The sequence below is a fragment of the Mercenaria mercenaria genome, unplaced genomic scaffold (genome assembly GCF_021730395.1).
Source record: "Mercenaria mercenaria strain notata unplaced genomic scaffold, MADL_Memer_1 contig_5096, whole genome shotgun sequence".
NCBI lineage: Eukaryota > Metazoa > Mollusca > Bivalvia > Venerida > Veneridae > Mercenaria > Mercenaria mercenaria.
Genome location: NW_026463381.1, coordinates 98,445 through 126,060, shown reverse-complemented (window position 1 = coordinate 126,060; position 27,616 = coordinate 98,445). Strand labels below are relative to the sequence as shown.

Here is a 27,616-nt window from a genome sequence, read left to right as displayed (position 1 = left end):
TATTATATTTTTAATATTCATTCGTGATTTTCTGCCAACATGTAGAAGGTCGATAATTCTGACACGAAGTTACCCAAGAGTTGTCAGATTGAACACCTCTAGGAGTCTGTGAGGTTGTCCTACATAAATACAATTTGAATGCTCTAAAATATCTTCCAGTAAAGCAATATTGTATTATCTAGCTTGTATTTCAAATAACTGTTAGGAACAGTTATACTCGCCGAAGCTAGGTGTTGGAATACCTTGCAATTTTGAGTATGCGTACATGTTTTAGATGACATTATTCATAAATTAAAGAGAATAAACAAAAAACAAACAATGGGTCACCAGGCTTGTTTTCGTGAAAAATAGTTTTGAACACACCCACTGTTCCTGAAACTGCCAGGGATTTTTCAATATTTTCATAATTTTCTGCTTTTTTATAAATACCAACCAAAATATACATCAAGACAGCATAAGGTTTATTCTTTTTACAGATTTTATTATATACTTATTTGATATCATAGCAATATTTGTAATACTTTATCTTCAATATCCTTACAATAATGGGTACAAATTTTAAAAAAATATATTGTTTCATTTTCACTTTAAAATTTGTAAACTTTTTCCAATGAAAATACCCATAATGAAGAACATTTTTTTAGATTTTGAAAAAAAACTCTTTCATAGAATTTTTTCCTGTTTCTCTTGTGTATAGATAATTGTATTGTGAGCATAAAAATGGCTAAAAATGTATTGGTCACCAGGCTAAATTTTTTGTTAAGACCGCTAAAATACAACACCTCTTCGGACGGAAAATGGCGCGAACCTTGCCAAATTGATTACATGTATGTCTGCTAGAAGTTAACAAAAAAGTTTTAAAAATTCTTAATCCTTTCTTTTATTGAATACTGAATAATCTGCGAGGTGATGTTGTCTTACATGTATCAGTACTCAATTGTCTTACATTATATGAACACGGTGTCTTTGTACTAAAATGCGATGTGAAAACACAACCACAAAAATGGCAAGATACCTGTCAGGCATGATGCTTGTCAATATAACATAAACCAGTATCATCATTTGATCACTGATTAAAGCTTATCAAAAATGTTCTTTCATTCAAGATTTCTCATATTTAAGATTGTCTGACATATTTCAACAAATGTTGACTTCACTTCAGTTTTCCATAGAAAGTGTCGGTTGCGCAGAAAGATGCGCATGAAAAACTATAGGAATTCCCTTTAAGCCGACCTTAGAATTCACCCAGTTTCAGAAGAAAGTCATTCATCCTACTTATGTTTTTGAATATACCAGTGTTTTCCCTACCTCGAAATATGTTGATGGAATGTATAACAGCTTAGTAACAGAAAGAAAAGACAGCGTTTTTTTTAAGATTTTAGAATAGGGACCAATGCTGGAGAGGATATAAAGTTGTTTTTTTTTTATAAAAAAACGGATAAACAGTCGAATGATGATTGTTTTACCTGGTAATGATTTAAATGCGCGTCCATTGTAAAACCATTGATTCAAAACAGAATTTGTCAAAAGCAAGTCTTATAAATATTCAAGTTGTTATACTTTAAAGAAATTGAAGTAAAACACGGTTAGAAACTATGTAGTGTCATAATATGTTTTAAATGACTTTACATTTATTGTTGATTTGACATATCGGAAAAATACTTTATTTTCGACGTTTAAGGATGTATATTCTAAACAAGTGGAAAATCAAACTTCTCAGGAAACTATGGCTGACCGTCGGCAAAATGAATCTCGCAAAGGACAAGGATTGAGAAGTGCCCAAGATCAGGAGGAGGAGATTCAAAAAGGCATAAATTCTAAAGATTCAGCAGAGCTTCTTCAAAATTTACAGGTTAGATATACTCGTAGCCCGTTATGAGCAAATTCAGACCCAAAGTTCAATATTCAAATTTACACTTGGAGTTCAGCTGGGTATTTTTATTGTCCACCCCCTTACTCAGTCACACATCAAGAATTTTTAATCTCACTTGCACAAATGTTTCCCATAATAAAACATGTATTATACGTAGCTTTCAGATCACAGCTTAAGTTTAATGTCACACTTGACAATGAAATTTAGCATGGTATTAACAGAGGCTGTTTCGTTTCAAGCTTTTGTCCTGTCTGCTCATTAACTCAACTATCCATGGAAGAATTTCTATATCACTTGATTCAAATATTTTCATCTCGTGAGTAAGACTGACATTTATCTCAAAAGTGAAGGATAAATGTCATCAGAATTTGCTTTGTTTCTGCAGCTTAATGGTTAGGGACGCATTTTGGGGTGATAAATACCAGTGTCTGTTTTGTGTCCGCTCTAAAACTGCAATCCGTCTATAAATTTTCACATTACTTGGCACAGTTTTTCCTTATATTACGATAATGTATGACGAGAAAATTCCAAACCCTTACGCAAATTTCAAGGACAATCTTTGAAGTAAACTTTAAAAAGTGTCAGTTTTATGTGTGCTGAATAACTCTGCATAGATATTTCTATATTTCTCTGGATAAGAGCTCCCCTTAGTGAGTTAATTTGCTACTTGCAACCCCCATACCCCTAGCTTAAACGTCAACGTCAGGTCATACGTTAACAAGGTCTGTTTAGTGCCCACTTCGTAACTCCTCAAACAATCAGGGAATTTTGATATTACTTGACCCAAATGCTCCTTTAAGATGATGTCGAGTCAAGTACATAATCTAACCGTAGCCCAAAGGTCAATATGGCATTAGTAAGTCAATGATTATAATTCAGTTCTTCTGTTTTGTCTGGAATTATTTCATGCACGAATGAATATGCAAAGAATTTTGCATGAAATTCTACATTTAAACGAATATGTCATACAGACGTAAATATATTTATTATGCAGAGTTATTGAGCACACATAAAACTGACACTGTTTAAATTTTATCTCCAAGAGTGACCTTGAAATTTACGTCAGGGATTTGGAATTGATGAGATATGTGTGAGTGAAGTATATAATACTGTAAAATATCATTCATCATTGACAGAAATGGATCATTTAATTATTCATTAGTTGAAATAATAAGGTCCCTTCCGGTAGGGGCTTTTGTATTGCATGGCAATGAGTCATAGAAGGGCTATTATATGAAAAGGTCTGTTTTCAGAATACATTCAATTTTGCATTCATCAGGGTAGAATATGTTTTGTTTATTTTCCAGAGGAGCTTACAAAGCCATTGCGAAGTTATAATGTATTTTACAAAAGCGCTAACAGCACAGAAAGGTATATTTATATTCACAACAATATGGTGAGCAGTGAACAAAATGTATACATTCTTCTTCTAGCTAGACCGCAGCTTCGAGTCTTCAAAAATTATCCTAAAGCCTCTTTACTAAATGGAACCAAACTGTTTATAAAATTTAAAATTGCTTAGTAGTCTCCGTTTTCAAAGAAATGGGGAAAAATCCACCTATATTACCTAAAATACAGGTTAAAACTGTCATGCATTTTATAGTCGTAACATTGTTTTTATAAGTTGCTACATACTTTGAAACATACGTATAGGTATCAAATATTGTTCTCTTTTCACCATTAACATTTTCAACACATGTCACAATAGGAAATTATGCGAATCTAAACTTATTTAAAATATTGTCTTTGTGTTGATGAAATGTAACAATTTCCCTAGCATATTTTTTATTTAGTATTTTCAAGGTATAGGCCAGTTTGTTCAAATTCATCTTTAGGAATTATGAATGTTTTTCTATACCTAGAGAGCAAATGAATACTGTTTGCAAAAAAATTGAAAACACTTAGTCATCTGAGTCACCTGAGCATGCAGAATTTTCGACCGACCACAGTTAAGTGAACTTGTTCCATTGAATTGTATCAAACATCAAATTGTTTTCCGCAACAATAAAATCAATATTATTAAGTTTCATTTTGATGTCACTACGGTAACGAAAAACGGTTTGTTGTCGAAATTATACATCATATTTGTGTCTTATATGAATAAAGTCAATCTTTACTATTTTCTTCTGCACGACTTTTTAAACATATCGAGGAATCCTGATCACGCGATGGTTTTTCCAAATACAACGATTATTTTCCGGACACTTCTAACATGGCGACGTACACATAGGTTCAAAAGTAAATTGATTTATTGATGACAGATCCGGAAAATCAGTGTTCCTTCCACAGAGCAACATTCAACCGAGAAAAACATTTTGTAGGTTATAGAAAGGGAGTTGTTGTAGTGGGGGACGTAACCGCTAAGGTACATTGAAATATGCCTTTGAACTTTCCGCTTTTTCTATTTTATTATCACAGCAGCGTTGTTTGTGCCGTGTGGCGGCCGTAAAATGTCTCCCGGTACATTCAATCAGGGCTGTTGTATTTCGATTTTCTCAGATCGTTCAGCACGACTTTTATGTCGTGTTATTGGTACTGTTTAATTTCTCAACATGACCATTTCGGCCTGGGTGGTTTCAATACTCCCGCTTCATAGCCTTTGGTATTGTATAATCACCCCTTGGATATGGTTCCTACTTTTGAATTTTTTCCTTTGACAGTTCCTGTGATATGATGGCTCCATAACCACAGATCCCCTTTCTAAATTCCTGTTTGTTTAGCTGTTTGATTTCTCGTTTAGGGCAAAGCAATTGCTTTATTTGGGGACCAAATGCCGATTTTCATGGAATTACACGCCTCAACACGTGTATCATTGAAGGATCCATGTGCATCGCCGTTTGAATACATCTGCGGCAGTCTCTAAATTGCTTTTTGTACTTTTAACATGTATAAATGTTGAGTTCTGCTCAACCCGGGGCTAGAGGGCGTGGACGGTAGCATGCATTTCCACTACCGTCCATAAACAGGTTCAATCAAACCGAGCCTGTAACATTTTCGTTTCTGTCGTGTTGAGCGACCTGTGAACTTTCCGCTTTTTCTATTTGAAACAAATAAAGATATTATAATTGAAAGAAAACATTCAATAACATATTTGATTTTCCATTAACAGTATCAATTTGAAATTGTTTCTTTTTTCTTTGTAGGCATAATTCAAATAATATCAGACAGATGAATTGAAATACCTTTGAAGAGTAGACTGTTTTAGAAAGATTGGACGTATGAGCGGATGGGCACCTAAATGATGATGATCAAACTTGACTGATTTAACAGTTTCAATAGTAAATAAAGAAAAAAATTAATGCATATACATTTCACATCTAAAATTTGAACAAAAAAATATAAAAACTGATTTAATTGAGCAATGATCTTTCCTCATAAGTACTGCGTGTGTACCACAACTGACAACATTAATTGTAACTGTATGTGATAGCCCGCCATACTCTGCAAAACTTGGCCACTATCTCGACAACTTCTTTGTATCGTAAGGTCCGAAAGGTACCAGACTTTTATTGCAACAATTGAGGCCAAAAGAAGTTTATACTTTTTTAGAAACAATATATCATGTCCTTACTGAAAACCCATTTCTTAAGTATCAAAGCCGTGCCAACGTGAGATGGGAGGTAAACTCGCTTGTAAAATATTATGGGATAGGGTAAAGTTTAGGCCTACCAGTTTGTTTGTTTTTTACTGCTTGATACAGTTACTATCTGATTGTCAGTAAATGCATATATGTCACACATTGACAGCAATAAGAAATTCATCAAAAAGGAATGAAGGGCAAACTTGATATTAAAGAAACTCGCCATTATGAAGGAACTGGCTGGAGCAAGTTGGGGAGCAAATGAAAATCCTACGGCACGTCTACCCAGGCACCGCAGGGTCCAGTAACGTCTTCCAAAGCCAGTAATGATAAACTGCACAAAGTTCTCATGATATTTTTAGGAGCAATGAAAACAACACCAGTAAAAGAAATGAAAAACACAGCCAATCTTGAGCCATTACAGACAAGACGAGAGTACAAAGCCCTTGTGCAGGCACAGAAGGCAAAGAGACTACCATCACACCCATTCCACTCAAAACTCGAGAGCAGAACCAAGAACAGACTGAAACGACAGAGTCGCAACCATATCGTGAAGAACTGCAAAAAGGGAAAGCAGCAGGACTGGACACTGAGGCAGAGCCGCTTGTGCCTGATTAATAGATTCCTAGACAATGTGCTCCCAAGATCGGTTTGGGAAAAATCAACATAAGGCTTCCCAAACATTTCTCAAGCTAGAAGTGATCAATGTCCACTATCCAGCACGCTCTTGGATTCAAGCATATATCGAGAGATCAGTCGAAAATGCAGTTCAGAATGCTAGGAGTGGTGCCTTAATCAAATTTCTAGAATATCTACTGTCATACTTTCTCATTCAGTCGACAAGACTGTTCCAACTTCAGGGCCGAGATGCAAGCCCTCAAATCTAACTGTATGAGCGCGGAGGAAAAGGACAAAATATTGCTTTCCTAACAGACTCCAAATCAGCTCTTCAGGCTCTCAGCAGATCCATCAGACATTTTCGCATGATAGCTGCTGGAAAACATCAATCTCCTGTCTGCCAACAACAATGTAGTATTTCAATAGATTACTGCTCATGTGGGCATAGCCGGAAATGAGGCCGCGAACAAACTTGCAAAGGAAGCAACCAAGCAAATACGCGGCCCATACCTCCAACTTCATACTTAGACGCTGAAGAACGGCTCTGCGTCAGACTGGAAGAACATAAATGGAGTCTAGCTGCCCAATAATGACAGTCTATACAAGCTAATCAGACAGAGCTAAACAACTATCCTCCGTCTCCGCATTGGACACTGTAGCTGTGAAGAAGCTGGGTGTTGCAGATACAGCTAAAAGCTCGTGTGGATCAGAGGAACAAACACCATTCCGCATCCTGCAGAGTTATTCCTATCTTGAACAAACACTTCAGAAAGTTTGGCCCGCATACATCCCATTTGAGACCAAGCTGTGGGCAGCGACCTGCAGTTCATTGCCGCGTCTATTCTTAAGATATAAAACAGACATAAGAAGATAGAACGGAGTAAGTAAGTAAAATAGAAAAAGTGGAAACTCCACAGGTCGTTCAACAAGACACAAACGAAAATGTTGCAGGCTCGGTTTGTTTGAACCTGTTCATGGACGGTAGTGGAAATGCATGCTACCGTCCCGGGATTGAGCAGAACTCAACATTTACACATGCTAAAAGTAAAAAAGCAGTTTAGAGACATCCGCAGATGTATTCATACGGCGGTGCACACGGAACCTTCAATGATACACGTGTTGTGGCGTGTAATTCCATGAATAGCGGCATATGGTCCCCAGATAAAATAATGGGTTTGCCCCAAACAAGAAAACAATGGGCAGACCTAAACAAACTGGAATTTAGAAGGGGGATCTGAAGTTATGGAGCCTGCATATCACAAGAACTATCAAAAGACAAAAATAAAAAGCAGGCACCATATCCAAGGGGTGATTATACAATACCAAAGGCTATGAAAGCGGGAGTATTGGAACCACCCAAGCCGAAACGGTCATGTTGAGAAACTAAACAGTACCAAATAACACGATATAAAAGTCGTGCTGAACGATCTGAGAAGATCGAAATATAACAGCCCTGATAAGTAAAGGTTAACATAAAAATGAATTAACATCAAGTTATAACGACAAAGTATTTTTGAACAAAGAAATGAAATAACAGTATTGAATTTTTATCCGAAAATAAAGTTTAACCTTTAACATCAGGGCTGATCTAGACTCATGTTTGACATTGACCCATTTATATATATTATGCGATTTTTCACACAAATGTGACACTTTACCTTTGCTATAAGCTATGCCAATCACTGTTTTTGAAATTGAAATGAAATCTGCATTGCAGACATTTCCTTACAAATACACGTAAGACAGAATTATTTTTCAATGAAAAAAAAATGACAAGTCACGAATAGAAAATTCAAAATGCTGTATTTTGAACTTTTACATGAAAATGACATTTGAACTTTAATGTCAGGTTTATCTGACTAATTTTTCTTTTTCAACGGTGATATTGTCTGTTATAGATATTTTAAAATGAATAATGATCAGTTTTACTAGAAGTGACGAAAATACCCGAAAACAATAAAGGGAAATCATTGCAAAAATGCTGGTACTTTTTTGCGATTTTATTTACACAAATTTGACCATTGAGCTTTAATTATAGGTTTGCCTTTGATTTATCGGAATAAGACCTACATTACTAACCTTGCTTGCCAGATATATATTCAGGTAATTGAATCCATTCAAGACTGACTTTGCCAGACATACAAACATCAAAATGAATTAACTTTAGCGACTAATAATGTGAAGACATATTAAACAGATTAGAAAAAGTAAAGGTAACATGTTTTCACATTTTGAATGAAATGAACTTTAACCTTCAATTATCAGGGTTGACCTTGACTATTGGCAATAACATTGGTATTTCTAATTTTGGCTGGTATATACACATTACATTAATAAAGATGAGCGGCTTATGATGACAAAATATTTTTAAGAATAAAGATAAATTTCAAATATGCCAATTTTTGTAATTCTTATGTGAATTCGACCTTTGACCTTGAATATCAAGTTTGCCCTTCAATCATCAAACAAAGAAGACTGAAACTGTTAATTATTATTCAAAAACACATACAGATCGTACGTCAGAATCATTACGCCAAGCGTAACGTCATAACGGTGCGCTGTTAAAGAAAATCACATGGAGCACGCAAATATTTAGAGAATATCTTGAAAAATGTAAACAGAAATCTTTAATAACTTGCTAAACTCGAAAGTATAATATCTCAAATTTCTCGCCCTGTGTGGCTGCGTTTCTTTAGTAAAGCGCCGTTGAACGTGTTTATCATGATGATGATAATGATGATGATGCTGATAATAATGATGATGATAATAATGCTTATAACTTAGTCATGCCTAAAAACCAACTTAAATACTAATGATTCCTAGCAGAACGTGTAGGACATAGCTCGATTTGTCAACTAGAGGTTTCCCTTGACATTCATAAACAACAATGTATGAGCTCTATCTCTCCGCAAAAATAGTTTCTGTGTTTAAGTATTGTCATTTAATAATAATTTCATATAAATACAACTAAAATTGCACCGATGCACTTAAAATTCGCTTGCCTGACACATTATACTTCCGAATTAAATGTACGACAGTGACGTAATAATAATGCGGGGTCACTGACAGCGGCAAGAATGCCATTATAAGCCAGTGGGTGACTTTCTACGGGCTCATTTAGTAACATAGCATATGTTGCAAAAAGATTATGTGATACATATTTTTCTTTTCGTTATTATAAACTGATGTATTCACAATCATTTCCAGAAAGCTTAAGTACCTCAATGTTCGCAATTAAATTTAGATAAAGATTGAAAGAAAACTTTAAAGCGCTAAACCTTTTTATTCGGATTTCTTTTCTTTTCTTGCGCGGCTTAGATTATCCAAGCCTGAAAAAATCCCCGAGTCACATATAACATCAAAGATTAAGATACTCTGATAATAATTAATATCGCATTTCATATTAAACGAAAGAAATTTATGTATTGTTCTAAACAGAAAATAAATATGTGTCATATGATCACCGTTATATAATATCACAATTACATTTCATCACTTTTTATTCATTAAAACAAGGAAGAAAAAAAACTACTCATTGCCACTGAAAATCAGCATTTATCCCAACAATAGTGAAATAATCTTTGTAGCAAGATTCTGTGTTTGTCGATTTAAATGTGCCTACATAGGAAATCTAAAAGCTTCTCTGTTTCTCTTGCATTGTATTTCATAATCACTAAAATTAACGAACTTCCTTTAAAAAATAACCTAATTGCCATGGCAAAATAAAACAAAAACAATTTGAGTTATCGATATGAAACAACATATTTCTACCAATACATTCGTTTGGAGATAAATGTAGTTAAAATCACTTTTTGTGAAAAAAAAAAAATGTAACAGTGAGCACAATGCCCAACTTTATAGTGCTGCCTCACTAGAATATCACGCCGTAAAAACGTGATATGATACCCTACACAGTGACATTATACCGACACCGGGCTGACAAGTCCTAGGACTACCGTCTTGAGTGCCAAGTAAGGAAGCTTCTAGTACCATTTTTACGTCTGGTATAACGCCACCGGGCATCGAACCTATAACCGGTTCCGCTGGTGTGTGACTTTCTACGGGTTTTGCAAAATGCCCATTTTTATAACATAGCACATGTTGCAAAAACCTATGTGCACGGGAAAATCTGATACACATCTTTCCTATTCGTCATTAAAAATGCTTAAGTACCTAAATGCAGATCAAGAATATAAAAACAAACTTTAAAGCGTTAAACATTTTTTGTTCGGATATATTTTGTGGGGCTTAGATTATCCAAGCCTGCTAAAATTCTCGAGTCATATATAACATCAAATATCAGGATACTATGATAATAACTAATATTGTATTTCATAAACGAAAGAAACTTACTTATTAGATGAATAGATATGTTCTGTAATTTAAGTAATATTTGTATTGTTCTAAATAGAAAAATATATGGCACACGGTCACTGTTATGTAATATTACACATACATTTCATTCATTAAAACAAGGAAGTAAAAACTGCATCTTGCCGTTGAAAATCAATCAGCATTTATCCAAGTAATGGTGATAGAATCTATGTAGCAAGATTCTCTTCTTGCTGATTTAAATGTGCCAAGAAATCTAAAATCTTCTCTGTTCCTCCCAGTATTGTATTTCATAATCACTAAAATTATCAAACTTCCTTTAAAATATTTGAAAAAGAAAATTATTGGCCATAGCAAAAGCTTGCCATGGCAAACTTACCATGGTAAAATTTTGCCATGGCAGAATCTTGCCATGGCAAAGTTGCCATGGCAGAAACTTGCCATGGCAAAATTGCCATGGCAGAATCTTGTCATGGCCAGTTTTTGCCATGGCAAAATAAAAAAAAACTGAGTTATCGATATGAAACAACATATTTCTACCAACACATTCGTTTGGAAATAGTTAAATCACATTTAAGAAAAATGAAAATTTGCCATGGCAAACACTTTTTGAACTAGGCACATAATTAGGTGAAAATGTGCATTTGTTTTTACTATTTCAGGGGCCTTAACTTTAAAAAAGGGTGCAGCCAGCCAAAAAAGAGAAGTGTGCAAGTTTATGTCATGATAAAGACGTATGCAAGTTTACAACCATTTATATTAAATACTTTTTGAACTAGGCGCGTCACAAGGTGAAAATGTGCATTTTTGACTATTTCAGGGGCCATAACTCTGAAAATAGGAGGCGGACCCAAGTGAAATATAAAAGGTGCGCAAGTTCGTATCATGCTTAGGACTCATGCAAAGTTTCATAAATCTATATCGAATAAGTTTTGAGCTAGACGTGTCACAAGGTGAAAATGTGCATTTTGACTATTTCATGGGCCATTACTCTGAAAGTTGGGAGCTGAGCCAGACGAAAAATAGGTGCACAAGTTCATATCATGATAAAGACTCATGCAAGGTTTAATCAATTTAAATGTAATACTTTTTGAGCTAGGCGCGTCACAAGGTGAAAATGTGCTGTTTTTCAAGGGCCATAACTCTGAAAATAGGGCCCATAACTTCAAAAAAGTGGGTGGAACCAGCCAAAAAAAAGACGTGTGCAAGTTTATATCATGATAAAGACTTATGCAAGTTTTTGACCATTTATGTTAAATACTTTTTGAGCTAGGTGCGTCACAAGGCGAAAATGTGCATATTTAACTATTTCAGGGGCTATAACTCTGAAAATAGGAGGAGGACCCAAATGAAAAATAGAAGGTGCGCAAGTTCATATCATGATTAGGACACATGCAAGGTTTCGTGAATCTCAACTTTTTGAGCTAGGCGTGTCACAAGGTGAAAATGTGCAATTTTGACTATTTCAGGGGCGATAACTCTGAAAATAAGGGGCTGAGACAGACGAAAAATAACAGGTGCGCAAGTTCATATCATGATAAGGACTCACGCAAGGTTCCATCAATTTATATCAAATACTTTTTGAGCTAGGTGCATCACGAACTTCGGACGGACGGACGGACGCACGGACAACACCAAAACTCTATATGCCCCACCACTCATGGGGAGTGGGGTGGGGGGGGGGCGGGGGGCACAAAAAGGGTGGCCCTTTTTATTGTTTATGTGTAGATTTTCGTAAGGCTTTTGACAAAATAAATCACTGCAAGCTATTCGAATCACTAGAAAAGAAAGGTCTACATGGTAATTTACCCCATTTACTAAAGGTTAGGTATAGCAATCTGCAATCTCGTGTTAAGACAGTTAATGGTGGGACTACAGACCTTTTCCCGTGTAACATCGGAACAAGACAGAGATAAGACAAGTTCAACAATCTTAACACTATTCATTGATGAGTTAACAACCCTTTAGCGGGAAAATTGTGGGTCAGGTATCTTTATTACTAATGATATTCCTGATATAATATGTCTATTATTTGCTGATGATGTAGCAAACTGTGCTGAAACGGCAGTTAAACTGCAGCAACAGTTAAACTATGTAGATATGTTTTGTCAAACTACTGGTATGGAGGTAAATCTTGATAAGACGGAAATTATTGTCTTCCGTAATGAAGGCATATTTAGGAATTATTATGAAAAATGGTATTTCAGAGGGGAAGAAGTTAATATATCCTCTGTTTATAAGTATATGGGATTATTGTTAAAATTATCTTGGAGTTCTGCACAGGATAAGTTGGCTGCTCAAGCTCAGAATCCATATTTTCAATTATTCGCTATCAAAAACCATTTGGATATTTCCCTACACTTGAACTGTTTAAGATTTTTGATACAGTAGTGAAACCAGTTTTATGTTACGGGTCTCAGATCTGGGGGTATCAGTATTCTCATATTACTGAATCTGTGCATAACAACTTTGTAAGAAGCATCTTCGTGTAAATAATACTACTAATAATTGTATTGCTATCGGGGAATGCGGTCGCCATCCTTTATGTATAACATACTTTAAAAATTGTATCAGGTATTGGTGTAAATTATTACGTATGGCAGAAAACAAAAAACCCAAAAATTGTTACAAGATCCTAAAAAAAAGACAAATATCAAAATCACTAGATGAAGTAGGGCGGGTATGTTGGGCTACTAATGTAAAAAAATATGCTGTATACATATGGTTTGGGATATGTCTGGATAGTACAAGATATAGGTGATATCAATATGGTTATTCAAGTGTTCAAACAACGCTTAATAGATTGTTTTAGTCAGAATTGGCATAATGATATAAACAGCTCAAGCTGCTGTGAACATTATAAACACTTTAAAACACTACGTAATACTGAACGATACCTGCATCTTGATATGCCTTTAAAATATAAAATTGCGAAATTTAGATGATCAAACCATAAGTTTAAAATTGAAACAGGTAGACATATGAATATCCCTCGAGATGCAAGAATCTGTCAGTATTGTGTAGAAAACATTTATATAAATGTTGTAGAATGTGAATTTCATATATTTTTCCAATGTCCAAGATTCGTAATCAATATCTATACAACTGGTATACATTAGGTACTACTGTAAACGACTTTTATGGATTGTTAAAAACTGATAATCCTGAAAAAACGTAAGAAGAATAGTAGTGTTTGTTCAACATTTACTGAATACATAGATTACAAAATGTGAATGTTAAGGAAGAATACTCACTTTGTTTAATATGCAATACCTAAAAGAGTTGTCTTTCTTTGATGGACCAGGCACACAAACTACATGTCTATACTTGTATGTATATGTATTATTATTACAAAATTGAAATTAGAAATGAAACAGATAGACCTTAATATTTCTGCTTATACAAGTATCTGTCAGCACTTTAAAGAAAACATTGAAAAAAAAATGAACTTCACATTGATGTTGTAAAATGTGAATTTTATGCTATTTTTTCCCAAAGGCCAAGATTTGATGCAGTTAGTCATCAATACTTATACGCCTGGTACACATTGGTTCTACAGTATTTTTTCTAAAATAGCAGTAATTGTTTAACATTTACTGAATATATAGATTATTGATGTGAATGTTAAAGGGAGAATACTCACTTCACCAAAACATGCATTACTAAAAAGAGTTGTCTTTCTCTTAAATGCTGGGTGCACAACCACATGTCTTACTATTTGTATGCTTATGTATTGTGAGCCGGTGGCCTTTAATGACAAAATAAAATTGTTGAGTTGATGTGAGTTGAGTTGAACTAAGGTAGCGTTATTCAGCTATCTGCAAATACCTCTTTACGCCCTCTTGAAGGGTTCTGAACTTAAGATATTGTTGGTTAGTTAGTTACGGTATCGTAAGTTGTGGATAGTTCATTTAAATTTAGTGACGTCATTTACGACTAACTGCATTGTATCTGATAGCCCACAAGCTGTCTGTTGCTAAACATTACGGGAAATATGTCCATATTAAGTGAATATTATCACTTGCAACGGTTTAATGCCTACAAGAAAGTATTTACATTTCATCAGACTTTATTCCGTAATAAAAAACAAAAACAATTGTCTGATATTAATACTGCGATGACTTGTAATTAAAATGTTAAAGCAGCTTTACCCTCAACTTAAAATCTAAACTTTTGGTTATATATACCAAGTTTTGTAAGGAATGTACGGTATTATTTTAGACTGGGGTATTCATTACTGTACTAGTATTCAAAAAACCTAAAATTATACTAAACATACTTTCAACTGTGTCGACTTTGCCTTAAAATACCCAGCATCTGCACAGGAGTGTTGTCAAATCTACTTTACCTCAATTTTAAAAATCATTTTTTCACATGTTTGACATCGCGGGAGAATATTAAAGCCATTACATACACAAACACTTGGGGTTCGGACCTCCACACACCCCATTCTCCTCCGCCCCTGGTTAAGTTTAGCCAATATATTTTAGCATTTTACCATGTATTGAGCATAGGTGACGATCATAAAACGCACTATGTAACATTTCAGCGTGTTTTTAAAAATGTATTTTTACCATCAATGCTCTCAATATTACAAGATATGAAACATCTCACGAACACTAGGGAAACAATAGCCAGTTAAACGTTTAAATGAACCCCTACCAATGAATCACTGGTATCAATCGTCAGATCTGTTACCATTCTGTCAAATGACACCGGTCCCGACAACTGTCACTTGTATTCCGACGAGAAATCAATAAATAATATAAATCAATCTATCTAAATTCTATGGAACACTTCCTTGCGAATAGATCCCTGCTTTGAACTGCGCATATCGTTGCCGGGTACCAAAATTGATACCGTTTCGACTGCATTATACCGGATTATCGCTTCAGCACGTGTTACACGAGGTTTGTTTACATAAAGAAGTGATGATCTGGTTTAACATAGCCGTAAGAGTAACAATTTTGGTTCCCGGTTTATGACATGCGCTACACAAAGCGAGGGTCCACCGCAAACAAGTGTTCCCATTGTTCGTGCGATGTTTCATATCTTGTAATATTGAGAGCATTGATGGTAAAAATACATTTTTTAAAAACATGCTGAAATGTTACAAAATGCGTTTTATGATCGTCACCTATGCTTAAAACATGGTAAAATGCTAAAATATATTGGCTAAACTTAACCAGGGGCGGAGGAGAATGGGGTGTTTGGAGGTCCGAGCCCCAAGTGTCTGTGATTACATACAAATGATAATACACTAGTGTAATAAAGCTTTGACGTCAACGTCGTTAATAGTATAGGAGACATTGGTCAAACTGACTTTTTTATAACAGTTAAAGAAAGTAGAAAATTTAATGGTTCGACAGGAAAAGCTAATCTGTGATAAAAAGAATATTTCATTTGTGACTTTCCACATTGATCATCTCGTTTAATAAATCAATATGAAAATACTTTCATGTAATATTCTCTATACACCTTTTATCTATATAGTCGTGTTTTTTTTTATCTTGTTACTTTTCTGGAGGTGACTCTTATTATGAAATATTTACTGTAAAAAATAATATCACGCTAATCGTACAGAAGTGTTATTATTTTTTTTTATCATTGGTCAGTTCAGAAAACAGTGACGGAAACATAATTCAGTCTCACCACGTATTACAGTTCATGGGCTAAATGTCTAAGATTCCAGTAATTTTATGACAGTAAATTTCAACTAAATGTTTATATGTGATATAAACGCAACGTGTTTTGTACAGCTATAAAGCTTTATAATGTTTGCATTTTTTAAATAGAATCCAGAGTAACTGTGGTGAAAGAATTTATATATTTTTTAACTAGGCGCGTCACAAGGTGAAAGTGTGTATTTTCGACTCTCTCAGGGGTCGTAACTCAGGAAATTGGGGGAGGAGACAAACGGAAAATAGGCGGTGCGTAGTTTCATATCATAATATATTTTTAAGACTAATTTATATGAAAGACTTTTTAAGCGAGGACCGTTACACGGTGAAAATGTGCATTTTTGACTATTTCAGGGGCAATAACTCTGGAAAAATGGTGCAAAACCAGACAAAATAGGAGGTGTGCAAGTTCATATCATGATAAAGACTCATGCAAGGTTTCATGTATTCATATTAAATACTTTTTGAACTAGGCTCGTCACAAAATTCCGCAAACAGACCAAGAAAGGACGGATGGCAGAATGCACAATACCAAATCTATATGCCCCCTCCACTCTTTTGATGGGGCATAAAACCTGTGCATTTTCATCAATAAAACTGATTTAAAGCACTAAATTTATCTATTTATACAAAATAAACTCAGGTTTGTTGACACAATCGGATGGAAAGACAACTTCAATAAATATAATTCCGCTAGTTCCAGCTTTGTACAGTAAGAAACAAACAGATTCATCTTCAGAAAGGTCGGAAAATATAAGCTTTTATACGCTAAGAGAACGCTAAGGGGTAGATTTTTCAGCCACAACGTACAAGGACATTTTCGAAGTATCGTAAATAAAGATACTTTCGAGATAGAGAAAATATCTGCTACGAGTACCTTACGAGCCCTTTACAAACATCTTAGGACTCAAGGTACCTTCAAAAAAGTGGCCCCTGTCTTTTCTGTTTATTGTTTGTGCTTTACATATCTCTGGTCCCCGTAAAGTCTGGGTACCATCGACATTCAACAGTGCATACATATACTATTTATCAGATATTCTATGGCTCGCTATTCAAACGGACATCGCCGGTGTCGTTTAAGAGAGGTAATATGTTGCTCTGTTCAAATTCAGTGTCATTTTTGTTTTTGGGGAACAACCATTTCTTGTAGGAAAAATTCCATTGAACGGGCTTTGGAAGAATTGTGTTTTACCGTTCAGTGGAGAGAACATATTACTAAATATATATGTAACGATGGAGTAGGCAACAGGGGTTAAGTTTCTGTTACCTTTCCGGAATCGGTAATTAATAATTCGTATATGTGACTTGTCAAATTCAAAATTATGGCATTTACTAAGAATATTTTGTAGAAAGTATAACATGTCATGTTGCCTTGTTAAAACTTGAATAGGTAAGTAAACACGGCTCATTACAAAAGGTATACAGTGTCCTGCCACTTGTGTTACAACTAGTCATCTATGAGAAAAAAGGATACACATATATCAAATCATCATTTTCTCATAATAATATACCTCCCAGAATGACCATCTCCATTGTGTATGCAATAACAAATTTATCAGTAATCTAAGAAACTGATATGATAATTTCTGTTAAATTATGGCAATTTTTATCTGTGCCACATGAGTTTCTACAGTATTTGATGCGTGGCCATCAGGAATATTTTTATTTGTATTAGACGATATTAAGACCAATTCTCTGTAAAAACCAAAAAAAGTTGGAAACTCATAGTCACAGATTTCCTTTAAACCGATTTTTTCTTGAAGAGGGTGCAAAATTAAGAAAATCCTGTTTTTCATTTTTTTCAATATATGTCCCAGTTACCATGGAAACGAGGATGCAAATCCCCAACTTGCTGAATTTTCAAAAAAGTAGGGGTGCATGCCTATTTTGTTATCTGGAAAGTACTAGAAAGTGTCCTTTATTTTCGTACTTGCAAATTTTAAAGGCAAATGAACAAGGTTTCATACCAAACTAATATTTCCAAATATTTATTTGATTCTTGTATGATCTAGACTTTTATCTGCAAGAAAAAATATATTTATGGAGCAAAACATATGTTTATATTGTGCTCTACATCTTGAAAAGTGCACAGGTCTCAGCAGAAAAGTATATTTGTTTGTTTAAAGGGAAGATGTTATTTCAAAAAGAAACATAAATCGTAGTGGGTCATTCAGACACATTCTTGTAGATTTGGGCCAAAGTTTATGATTTGGGGCATTTTCCTATTTTTTATTACCTCCCCTTGATGCTCTTCATTAGGAAATCACAAAGAGCTTATCTAAGTTTACTTCCTGGATTATGCTGAATTCAGATTTCTAAATCGGATTTTGCAAATTTTTAGTATATAGATACAATGACAGTCAGAGATTTTATGCTAAATGGGCATGGGATGCTTGGATGTGTCCCTTCAAACAAGTCCACGTTTAAAATTTGCTGAATAGCGACATTGTTTTGGGAAAAATACATCAGTCTGACATCTGTGTGTTTATTTCCATAAGTGAAGTTTGTATCAACTGACTGAAGGATCAGTGTTAAAGGATAACACTACAATGAAAACAGGTGAGTCTCATAATATTTATGTTTTAATATGACATGTAAAAATTCCAAGCTATGCAAGATAAGTGCTCACTTCCTTCGACAGATTCAAAGACCATACAGAGGTTATTTTCTTAAATATTGGACAGACATTTCTTATATTTTACCAAGATAAATCTTACACGCATTTTCCATCATTTTGGGAATACCATGCACCAACACCAGTGGAATTGGGAAAATGCTCTCAGAAATTGTCTAATGTGGAAATTTCCAAATTACCAAAATCTATGTAAAGATATTTTTGTGTAAATAAGCAACACTATAAATGTTGTTGTAATAACCTAAATATAGATATATACAAATTTCAAAACCATTTAAAACATCAAACAACCATATAAGGTAACACATTTGGGAATTCATATTCAGACTTGGGAAGAAACGTACTGGTTTTCTTTGGGATTACCTCCTTTTATTGAAAGTAGATTTATAATGGAAAAAGCCCTGATTTTAGTTGTAAATGACCATTAGCATGCTTTTTATGTTATTTGTAAAAAGCAGATAAAGACATATTTTCATTTCAAAATGTATATATTTTTGTAAATTATTTGTTTTGTTTTTCAGCTGTGATTGTTTCTTTGAAATGACTGCTTGATGATAAAGTTTCAAACAACTATGAATGAGTGGATGTTCTAGAGAGGTAATCATAATTTAGTCATTTGCAACAGTGTATGTGTTTGCCAAAGTACCTGCAGAAATAAGACTTACTGAAGTAAAAACTCACTGAATGCTGAAAAATGAAAACATTTAATTGCATCCATTGCTACACATAAGTCAGCATGTTTTAATCTGCACATGCCTGTTTTACAAATACATATTGAATGTAAATGGTTTGTGTCAAAGTTAATATGTTTTTATATATATTTACACATCAGAGGCTACATGTATTTAAATAAAGAATAAAGTCCCCCACATCCCATATTCATACATATACAAGAATAGCTAGTAGGACTTCATATAACTTAAATTGACATACATTTGTATTGTGACTATAAATATTGATAAGTTTTGAAATTTTAAAATATACCCTTTTCAGAAAGGACCCTCTGCACATGTATGAGAAACAGATTTTACTTTTAAAGTGGCCCCATATAATGTTGAAAAGGATGAAATCCTGTATCTGTCAAAATGTAACAACAGTAACAACCATTTTGTTTGATTTGTGTATATTCCAGACTAATTCTTCAAAGAATGAATGATCATCATCATGCTTATATTGGAATAAAAGGAAGGAAGGTATCTACATTTTATTTATAGTTTGTCTTAGTCTCTGATCAGGTCTGATTTCAGATCTTTATAAATGCTTTATTGAATGTTATTTTTTGACAGAATTTTTTATGAACTTTGTTTAGAATTTCATGTATCTTAAATTTAATCAAGTGTTAGCAAAGTCAAAAGTATTTAATGTATTTCATACAATTGTTCCTTTTAAAATCATTTCAAGGAGGGGGAGGTCTATGTGATAAATTATTTTCATTAAAAGAATAAAAGAAAGATGTATATATTATACATTTACTTATACAAAATTTATTAAATGATTGAAATAGTGTATGTAATTTTATTCATTTACAAATTTGTGAAAGGAAACCCTCCAGCTGGCTTGTAGAAGATCAGTAGTTCTACCCCGTAACATGATGTCACAAATATTTTAACTGGGGAGCCCATCCCCATCCCACCACCACCCATAGTCAAATGAAAAGACATTCAGATTGTTATTCTCTCACATCTCTATTTTTCAGTGACAGCTACAGTCAGGGTAAAAGTAAATGCAGTCAGAAGACCTCTGATATCACCTGAAGAGCCAGCCTTTTCAAGATTCTGTATCAAATAAAAATAACAAGGACTGCTAAAAAGACTTTTTATAACTTGCAAATGTGCAGCCCGTGACATAACTGTCTGATCCAGGTAGTTTAGTGTGACAAGATGACATTTCATCTCTATAGTAGAGGACACAAGTTTGAAATGCAGTATGTCATTGTGAAGGCAAAAAGTTTTTTGAAAATAGTGTGTGTGTGTTTCCCAGAGAGGCTGAAAGTGGGGGAAACATCAATTAGTGTTTTTGGAATAAGTTATGGACATCTGAATAGTAAAGATCTGTCCCTTTTTTGGATTGCCACAGACCAAAATAATGATTGGTGCCTTTAACATAAATAGAAGAACTCACACTGGACACCCTGAAGATGGAATTACAAGAATGTATGTTGTTTGCAATAATGTTTTTTTTTCAATTTAGGAAAAACAATTAGAATGTCATTTCTTAAAAATGTTGATAGTTGTTTAACCAAAGGCCCTGTAATTGAAAAATCTTTATTCTTGACTTTATCATGTTTATATTAAAATAAAAAAAATTTTTATAAATGTTTGATTACTTTGCATGTATAACATTAAATTTGTTATATTTAAATTTGATAAAATTTAATGTATTTTGAAAAGATGCACTTGAACATATCTAAATGGAATAAACACATGACAGTCTTTGAATATCTGTAAAAAAGCACATATTTGCAGTTCTCATCAGATTTGGTTACCAATTTACAGCATAATTATACATGAAGGCTTATTACTCAAACATATGCAGATCTAATTGTATATTTTCTACCATAGATAATTTTATTTCATATAGATTTTTAAATCTTTAAAAATACTGAGAAAATATAGCAAAACAATGGTTGAATTAGTATACTTGATTTTGTGAGACTGTTGAAATATTACAATTCTTTTTTCCCTCTTAAGCCTGTATCAAAATCATATTTTCTGATGAAATTTATTTTTTAAGAATGTTGCAATGCAGATATTAATGAAATTCATACATTTGTAAAGTTACCTATATTGTGTTAGGTATAACTTAAGCCCATATATACTAATTGGCCAATGATTAAAGAGAACATCTGAGTTTCTAGCTGACTTTCTGACTAATTTTAAAACCTCATTCATTAACACATTATTAATCTTCAGAAATCCATAAAATTGGGCATCTGTAAAACAGGTTTCATTCTAAGATATACAAGGCATATAACATCCTATTTCACCAGCATGTATTTACTTTAATAAATAAAGTAGATTTAGTTGTGTATTTGATAAATTTGGAAAAGCATTAGGAGATATTTCTGCAACTGCAGTTTGTATAACTGAGTATTTAACTGGCACTGGAATGCTCATGATCAGGGTTTTTCTAAATATACTTAGTAAAGTCTTAAATCTACATTATCTATAGCTATCCGTAAAAAGTCTAGCCATTGTCTTGATAGTTTGAAAGAATTAAATACATTTGAGCCGCACCATGAGAAAACCAACATATTGGCTTTGCGACCAGCAAAGATCCAGAGCAGCCCGCGCAGTCTGGTCAGGATCCATCCTGTTCGCTTTCAAAGCATATTGCAATTAGAGAAACTGTTAGTGAACAGCATGGATCCTGACCAGACTGCACTGATGCACAGGCTGGTATGGATCAATTCTGGTCGCAAACGCACTATGTTGGTTTTCTCATGGCGCGGCTCATTTAAAGTTGTATCTAGCAAAATATTGACTAAACTGTTCTGTAGATAATTTGATTTAAATTTGATTGTTAATGGAAGAATGTGCATCATGATTGTTATTACATAACATACTGTATTATTTTTAAATATCATGATATTTTTCAGTCTTGGATTACACTGTTATTTGTTCATAATTTTGAAATGTATTTAAAATGTAAATATTAAATCAAATGGCGAAGTAGACATGATTTTGCTTTTACTACTATTTGTTTCCATGGCAACAAAATGATTTCCAAAGGTGAAAGGACACTGGTCTTTACACAAACACACATAGATATTTTATGCCGATTCTTCTCCTTAAATTCCTCGATTTCTCCCTAAATTCTGTGGAGGACTTCTCCCTCAAATTTTGACCTAGGATGATCCCTGTTTTTTAATGCAAAATGAAAGTTGTAACCATGGCAACTTGAAAAAAAAAAATTTGGGCAGTCATGATTAGTTACCATACAATACCTTAAAGGCCAGTGTCAGTTGGTTTGAGTATTTCCAACTGCTTTGAAACTCAAAATTAGTTTACCCAAAAGAAAGAAAAGTGCATACAATGTTGTTGAGAACTGACCTTGTGACAATGCTTTAAGTTTCATAGATCATGATTATGGTTGTATCCTTCTTAATTCTGCCCAGAATGTGCTTCAGGTGCGTTTAGATGCATTGACATTTGCAGATGAACTTTTCTTGTTTCATAGAATACAAAATCTGATACAGAAAGTGCTTTAAAAAGGTCTGAATTATAATTTTCTTGTACGTTACCATGGAAACGGAACATTCTCCTTAATTTCTAGACAAAGTGTTGGACAGTAAAACTTTGAAAAATTATTTTACATGAAATACTTATGTTTTGCAACAATTCTGTATCTGGCAATGTAATATTATTTCAGGTTATTCTGTAAATTTTGGCATAAATGAGTTTGCTGAAAACTCATTTTTTTTTCAATTTTCAAATTTCTGTAAAAAGCTCAAATATGAATGACCCACTAAAATTCCTCCTTAAATTGAAATGGGTATCATAGCTCTGCTGAATCCATACAAGTATTATATTCAGATGCGTGCACTTTATTTTCTATTAGAAGTTGAAAAATATACATGCAGACCAATTTTTAAAGATAATGTAAAATCTTAAAAGGGGTATTTATAAAATTGTTGCTTCTAAAACTGTGAATATGTTGGAAGACAATATTTGTTTTCAATAATTACTTCAGGTATGTATTTCAGGCAAATATGAAAATTAGTGCTCTATTGCAGACATAGAGACCACTATGTGTAAAAAAAATTGTAAACATTTTAGTAAAATTTGACTCTCAGAAATTGCCATTTTTCGCAAAAAGTATAATGTTCCCGTTTCCTTTGGTAACCAGAGCTGATTCATATCTTTTCCCCCTTGATTCTTCTATATGGTTTGAATACAAAAGGGTGAAAATATGAAGTAATTCTGAGACTATGTTTCCGACCCTTCTTTAATTTTTTGGTTCTTACAGAGAATTGGTCTTAAGTATGAAAAAAAATGAATCGATGGTAAAAGCTGTATAAAGTATCCGTATGACGCCATTTTGGACCATTCAAACGCGTTTTTTTAACTTTAGATTTTTTTATTTACTTCACAAAGAACAGAAAAATATTGTTCTGTACAGTATTGTACATATGTACAGCTTTGTCCGATGTGATTTTTCATCAGGAACTCCGACCAGATTTATCCCTGTTTTATTAAAGCATAGCTTGACAGATAACATAACTGAACTTTCTAAGTACACACGTACACTTAATGTTTTTTTTTACGGATTACAACCACTTCCATTACAGCAACATTTAGTAGCCGAGTCTTAGATCCTTCAGACCTGTAATTTCAAAAACTTTTGCGCTGCCTGAACTATATCTAATTCTTGAAGTTACAGTGCATGCAAATCATAGCATAAATTTCGGTTTTATCGTAATATATCATAGATATTGCAAATAATATGTGATTTTACCACTTAGGAATAAAAAAGGTAAAAGGGTTCTTGAAATATAAAATCATTTATCGTCAAGATCATATTTAGATAGGTATTAGTATAAAGGATCAATATGTGCAAAGTCATTGTTCATTCCTAAGCAATGTTAAAGTAAACTTCGATTACGATTATCCTTAAACTTTTTTTTTCGTCAGTGACGTTCTTATCTTTTTTTCCAAATTTCATATTTAGCTCAACGATTTTTTCCCAATTGTATAATGTGCAGTGCAAATAATCAGGTATTAGAAATAGACTGAATATAAACCAAATCGATTGGGACATAGTTTGTTACTAGTATGATCCTAATTTTATTTTCTATAAACTAGAACATGATGAAAGACTATGTAGTCTTACGTCATTTCTTTCTCCATACCTATTTTAAAGGCCAAAAGGAACCTAGATGTAACATTCACTTGTCTAAGTTGTTAAGAAAAATATAGAATTATATCTCTATTTATTTGTTCAATTAACTATAGAAATTAATCTTTTGCTCTTCAGCCTTTTGAGTCCTTCTTCCATGTTTGCATTTTCAGGGGCATCTAAAGATGTTGTTTTGAAAGATAACACGCATGAAATGGTAAATAAGGTATTCAATATTCCGCTTAAACTTTATTTTCAGTTTTCATGTTTAGTAATATGGGATTAGTAAGGGTTAGGTGTTTTTTGTCGCTTTGACTTTTGACTTAATCCTGTCAGTTAACACATTTTCCTCTTTTTGTTCTGTATGTAGTGTTATTACAGAAATCGCCATGCCTATTTAAAGTGTTGTGTATATATAAGCATAAAAGACCGTCTTTATTTTTATTGCTCTCCTTGCTTTTATTATCAAATTAAAAGGTCTGACTTGTTTAAAAACGAATATCAAAGCGACATTACGATAATGTGTTTATTCAACCCTCTTAGTGTTGTTATTATTTCTTAATGTGTTGGACTTCATCTGCTTTCAGTTTCAGGCAAAACCTGTCAAACTTTGGACTTCGTTTAATGAGATATGTTGCAACATACAAACTATTTCTGAGCACTATGGTTTCAACCCTAGTCATTTGAATATTCAGCAGCTCTTGGAGATGGTGGAAAAGTATAAACTTGAAGACAAAGGTAACGTTATTATCTTTATCCATCATATGGATATTTTTGGAGCTTTCATATATAATATTTTAACAGAAAAAAATCTATTTCTCACTTGTTCCATTCGAAATTCAATTTTAATTTGTACTCAGTTTTATACTTTGAAATCTTTCGGGATTTCACATATTGCGTTAATTTTGATTATTCAACAGTCCTACACTATGTTACAATTCCTGTTCGGAGAATTTTTCAGCAAATACTGGTTAGAATTTATTGAAAACATCATAGAAATACTTACTACCGAGAGGAGATGCGCACATTTTCTTCGTGTGGGACGATTTTTCACAAAGTTATTACCCTTTAATTATTCAACAGTAGTATACTACTAGTATACTACAGCACAATACTTGTACGAAGTATTTCTCAGCAACCACATGTGCACTGGATGGAATTAAGCTAACCTTCAAAGAAAGCTTAACTGTAAAGAGGAAATGCGCATTGTGTCCTTGTTGCTGGTTTTCGTTTTTCAGTCGAATGATTTTTCGCCCTTATTATTGCCCTTTTATTATCAGACAGTAGTATACTACAATACAATTCTTGTCGTTATTACCGATATTTCTTGTTCTTTCAGGAGATTATGTGGTACATTAGTATAAAGAGTAGAAAAATAAAAAAAATATATATAATTATATAGTTCAATTTTTATAGTGTTTGTTTTTATAGCTATAGTATATTAATTTGATTTTCCAGCTAGTTATCATTTCCACATTTCCGAGGTTATTTTTTTTAGTATAAACAAGCAACTGTTACGCGTAACGATATATTGAGTGATAAAATGAGTATATTCTTTGAAGTCTTCAGCTAAAGTACCTATCCTAGCTATTCTTTTAGTATGTACCTATATATGTTATGTGGATTATTTTTATTGATTCTTTGTTGAGAAATGTTTTTCACATTCTATTGGCACTCATAAATAGACTCGTTCAAACGAAATCTGCTTGGTTTCTTTCTATGCTTTCAAAGGATCTCTTCACAGATTTTATTAACTATCACAATAGCGGTGTTAAGTGTCACAAGTGTTTGTTATATTTTATTGTCTCATAGAGAAGATATATTTTTATTTTCATTTAATTCCTCTTAAGCCGATGGTAACGACGTAGCAAAAAAGGGCGTGAGAGGTGTTGCGTATTCTATTACATTTCCTAAACAGTCCCAATAAAATCATGTCTGCTATAAAGTTGTTTGGCTGCGCTCTATGCTTCCGATGGGTCTATTTACATATTTTTGAAACTATTATAATAGCGGTCTTTAAGTGTCATGTGGCAGCTATAAAAAGTCTACCTGTTCTTGCACTTGGTGTTATATATTTTCTGGTCATTTGAGATCACGGAAATCATTTATTTTTACTGAAATATAATTCCGCCTAAGCTAGTCCTATACTTCGTGAGAGTTGTTGCACATTCTATTACCAATCACATACAGACTCAATTAAACCATGTCTGCTATTATGTCTCCTGGTTGCATTCTGTGATTTCAAAGGATCTTTTCACAAATTTATATATATCATATTATATAGACGACGAAGCATGGTGCACTCTGGCAATAATGACTTCACGACGTTTATGCTTTATAGTCTTTGATATTTTTGACAGTGCAAATACAAGTTATGCATGATAAAAGTGGAGACGTAGCAAGAAAGGTAGAAAATGAACTGACAGTCAGACTTCAGTGCCGAATGGGCGTGAAATTCAAGACATGTAGAATGTTTGGAGATTAGACCCCACAAAACGTTACTCGATTTTTGTTTTTCCCGGCCAGGATAGGATCAAGCTATATTATTCAGAATAGCAAAGAATGTATGACTTTATTATTTTTTCTGTAAACAATTTTATAGTATTTTGTTAGCGTCGTGATCAAATATACATATCAGAAAAGTAATTTAATAGCGTTACAGCTACTGGCTGAATATACTACTTAATATTTTTGTCAAGACTCAATGAATAACGACTGGAAAGGCATATACCTCCAACCGTCTACTCTTGGGTTTTATACATTATTGTGCGTAGTTATTGTGCCCTGTTGATGATATATTTAGACCTGCTTGATTTAGTTTTAGTTGACACACTATTTAAAATGTTTATAATTTGGTCTTCATTGCTGCATGGGACAATACTTTTACAAAGCGTGTTTACTTTTCATGATTTTAATCATTTTAGATCGGAAATTATCTTGAAAACCAATTTATTAAAATTAAGCATTTCGAGTTTGATATTTGTTCACTTCTATTTAAAAATCACGCCTTTTAGATTACAGAAACACCGCATTGTTGATAATCCACAACAAAGAAGAAC

At 33.5% G+C, this 27,616-nt stretch overlaps 1 protein-coding gene across 1 annotated transcript; it reads left to right on the top strand.

The window, feature by feature from the left end:
* Positions 1-1,685: 1,685 nt before the first annotated feature.
* On the top strand, positions 1,686-27,042 carry LOC128554530 (uncharacterized). The gene is made up of 5 exons (XM_053535801.1): positions 1,686-1,852; positions 3,181-3,244; positions 24,731-24,774; positions 25,145-25,295; positions 26,918-27,042. Exons 1-5 carry the CDS (start codon positions 1,727-1,729, stop codon positions 27,040-27,042), a joined length of 510 nt encoding a protein of 169 aa, XP_053391776.1. The 5' UTR covers positions 1,686-1,726.
* Positions 27,043-27,616: the final 574 nt, after the last annotated feature.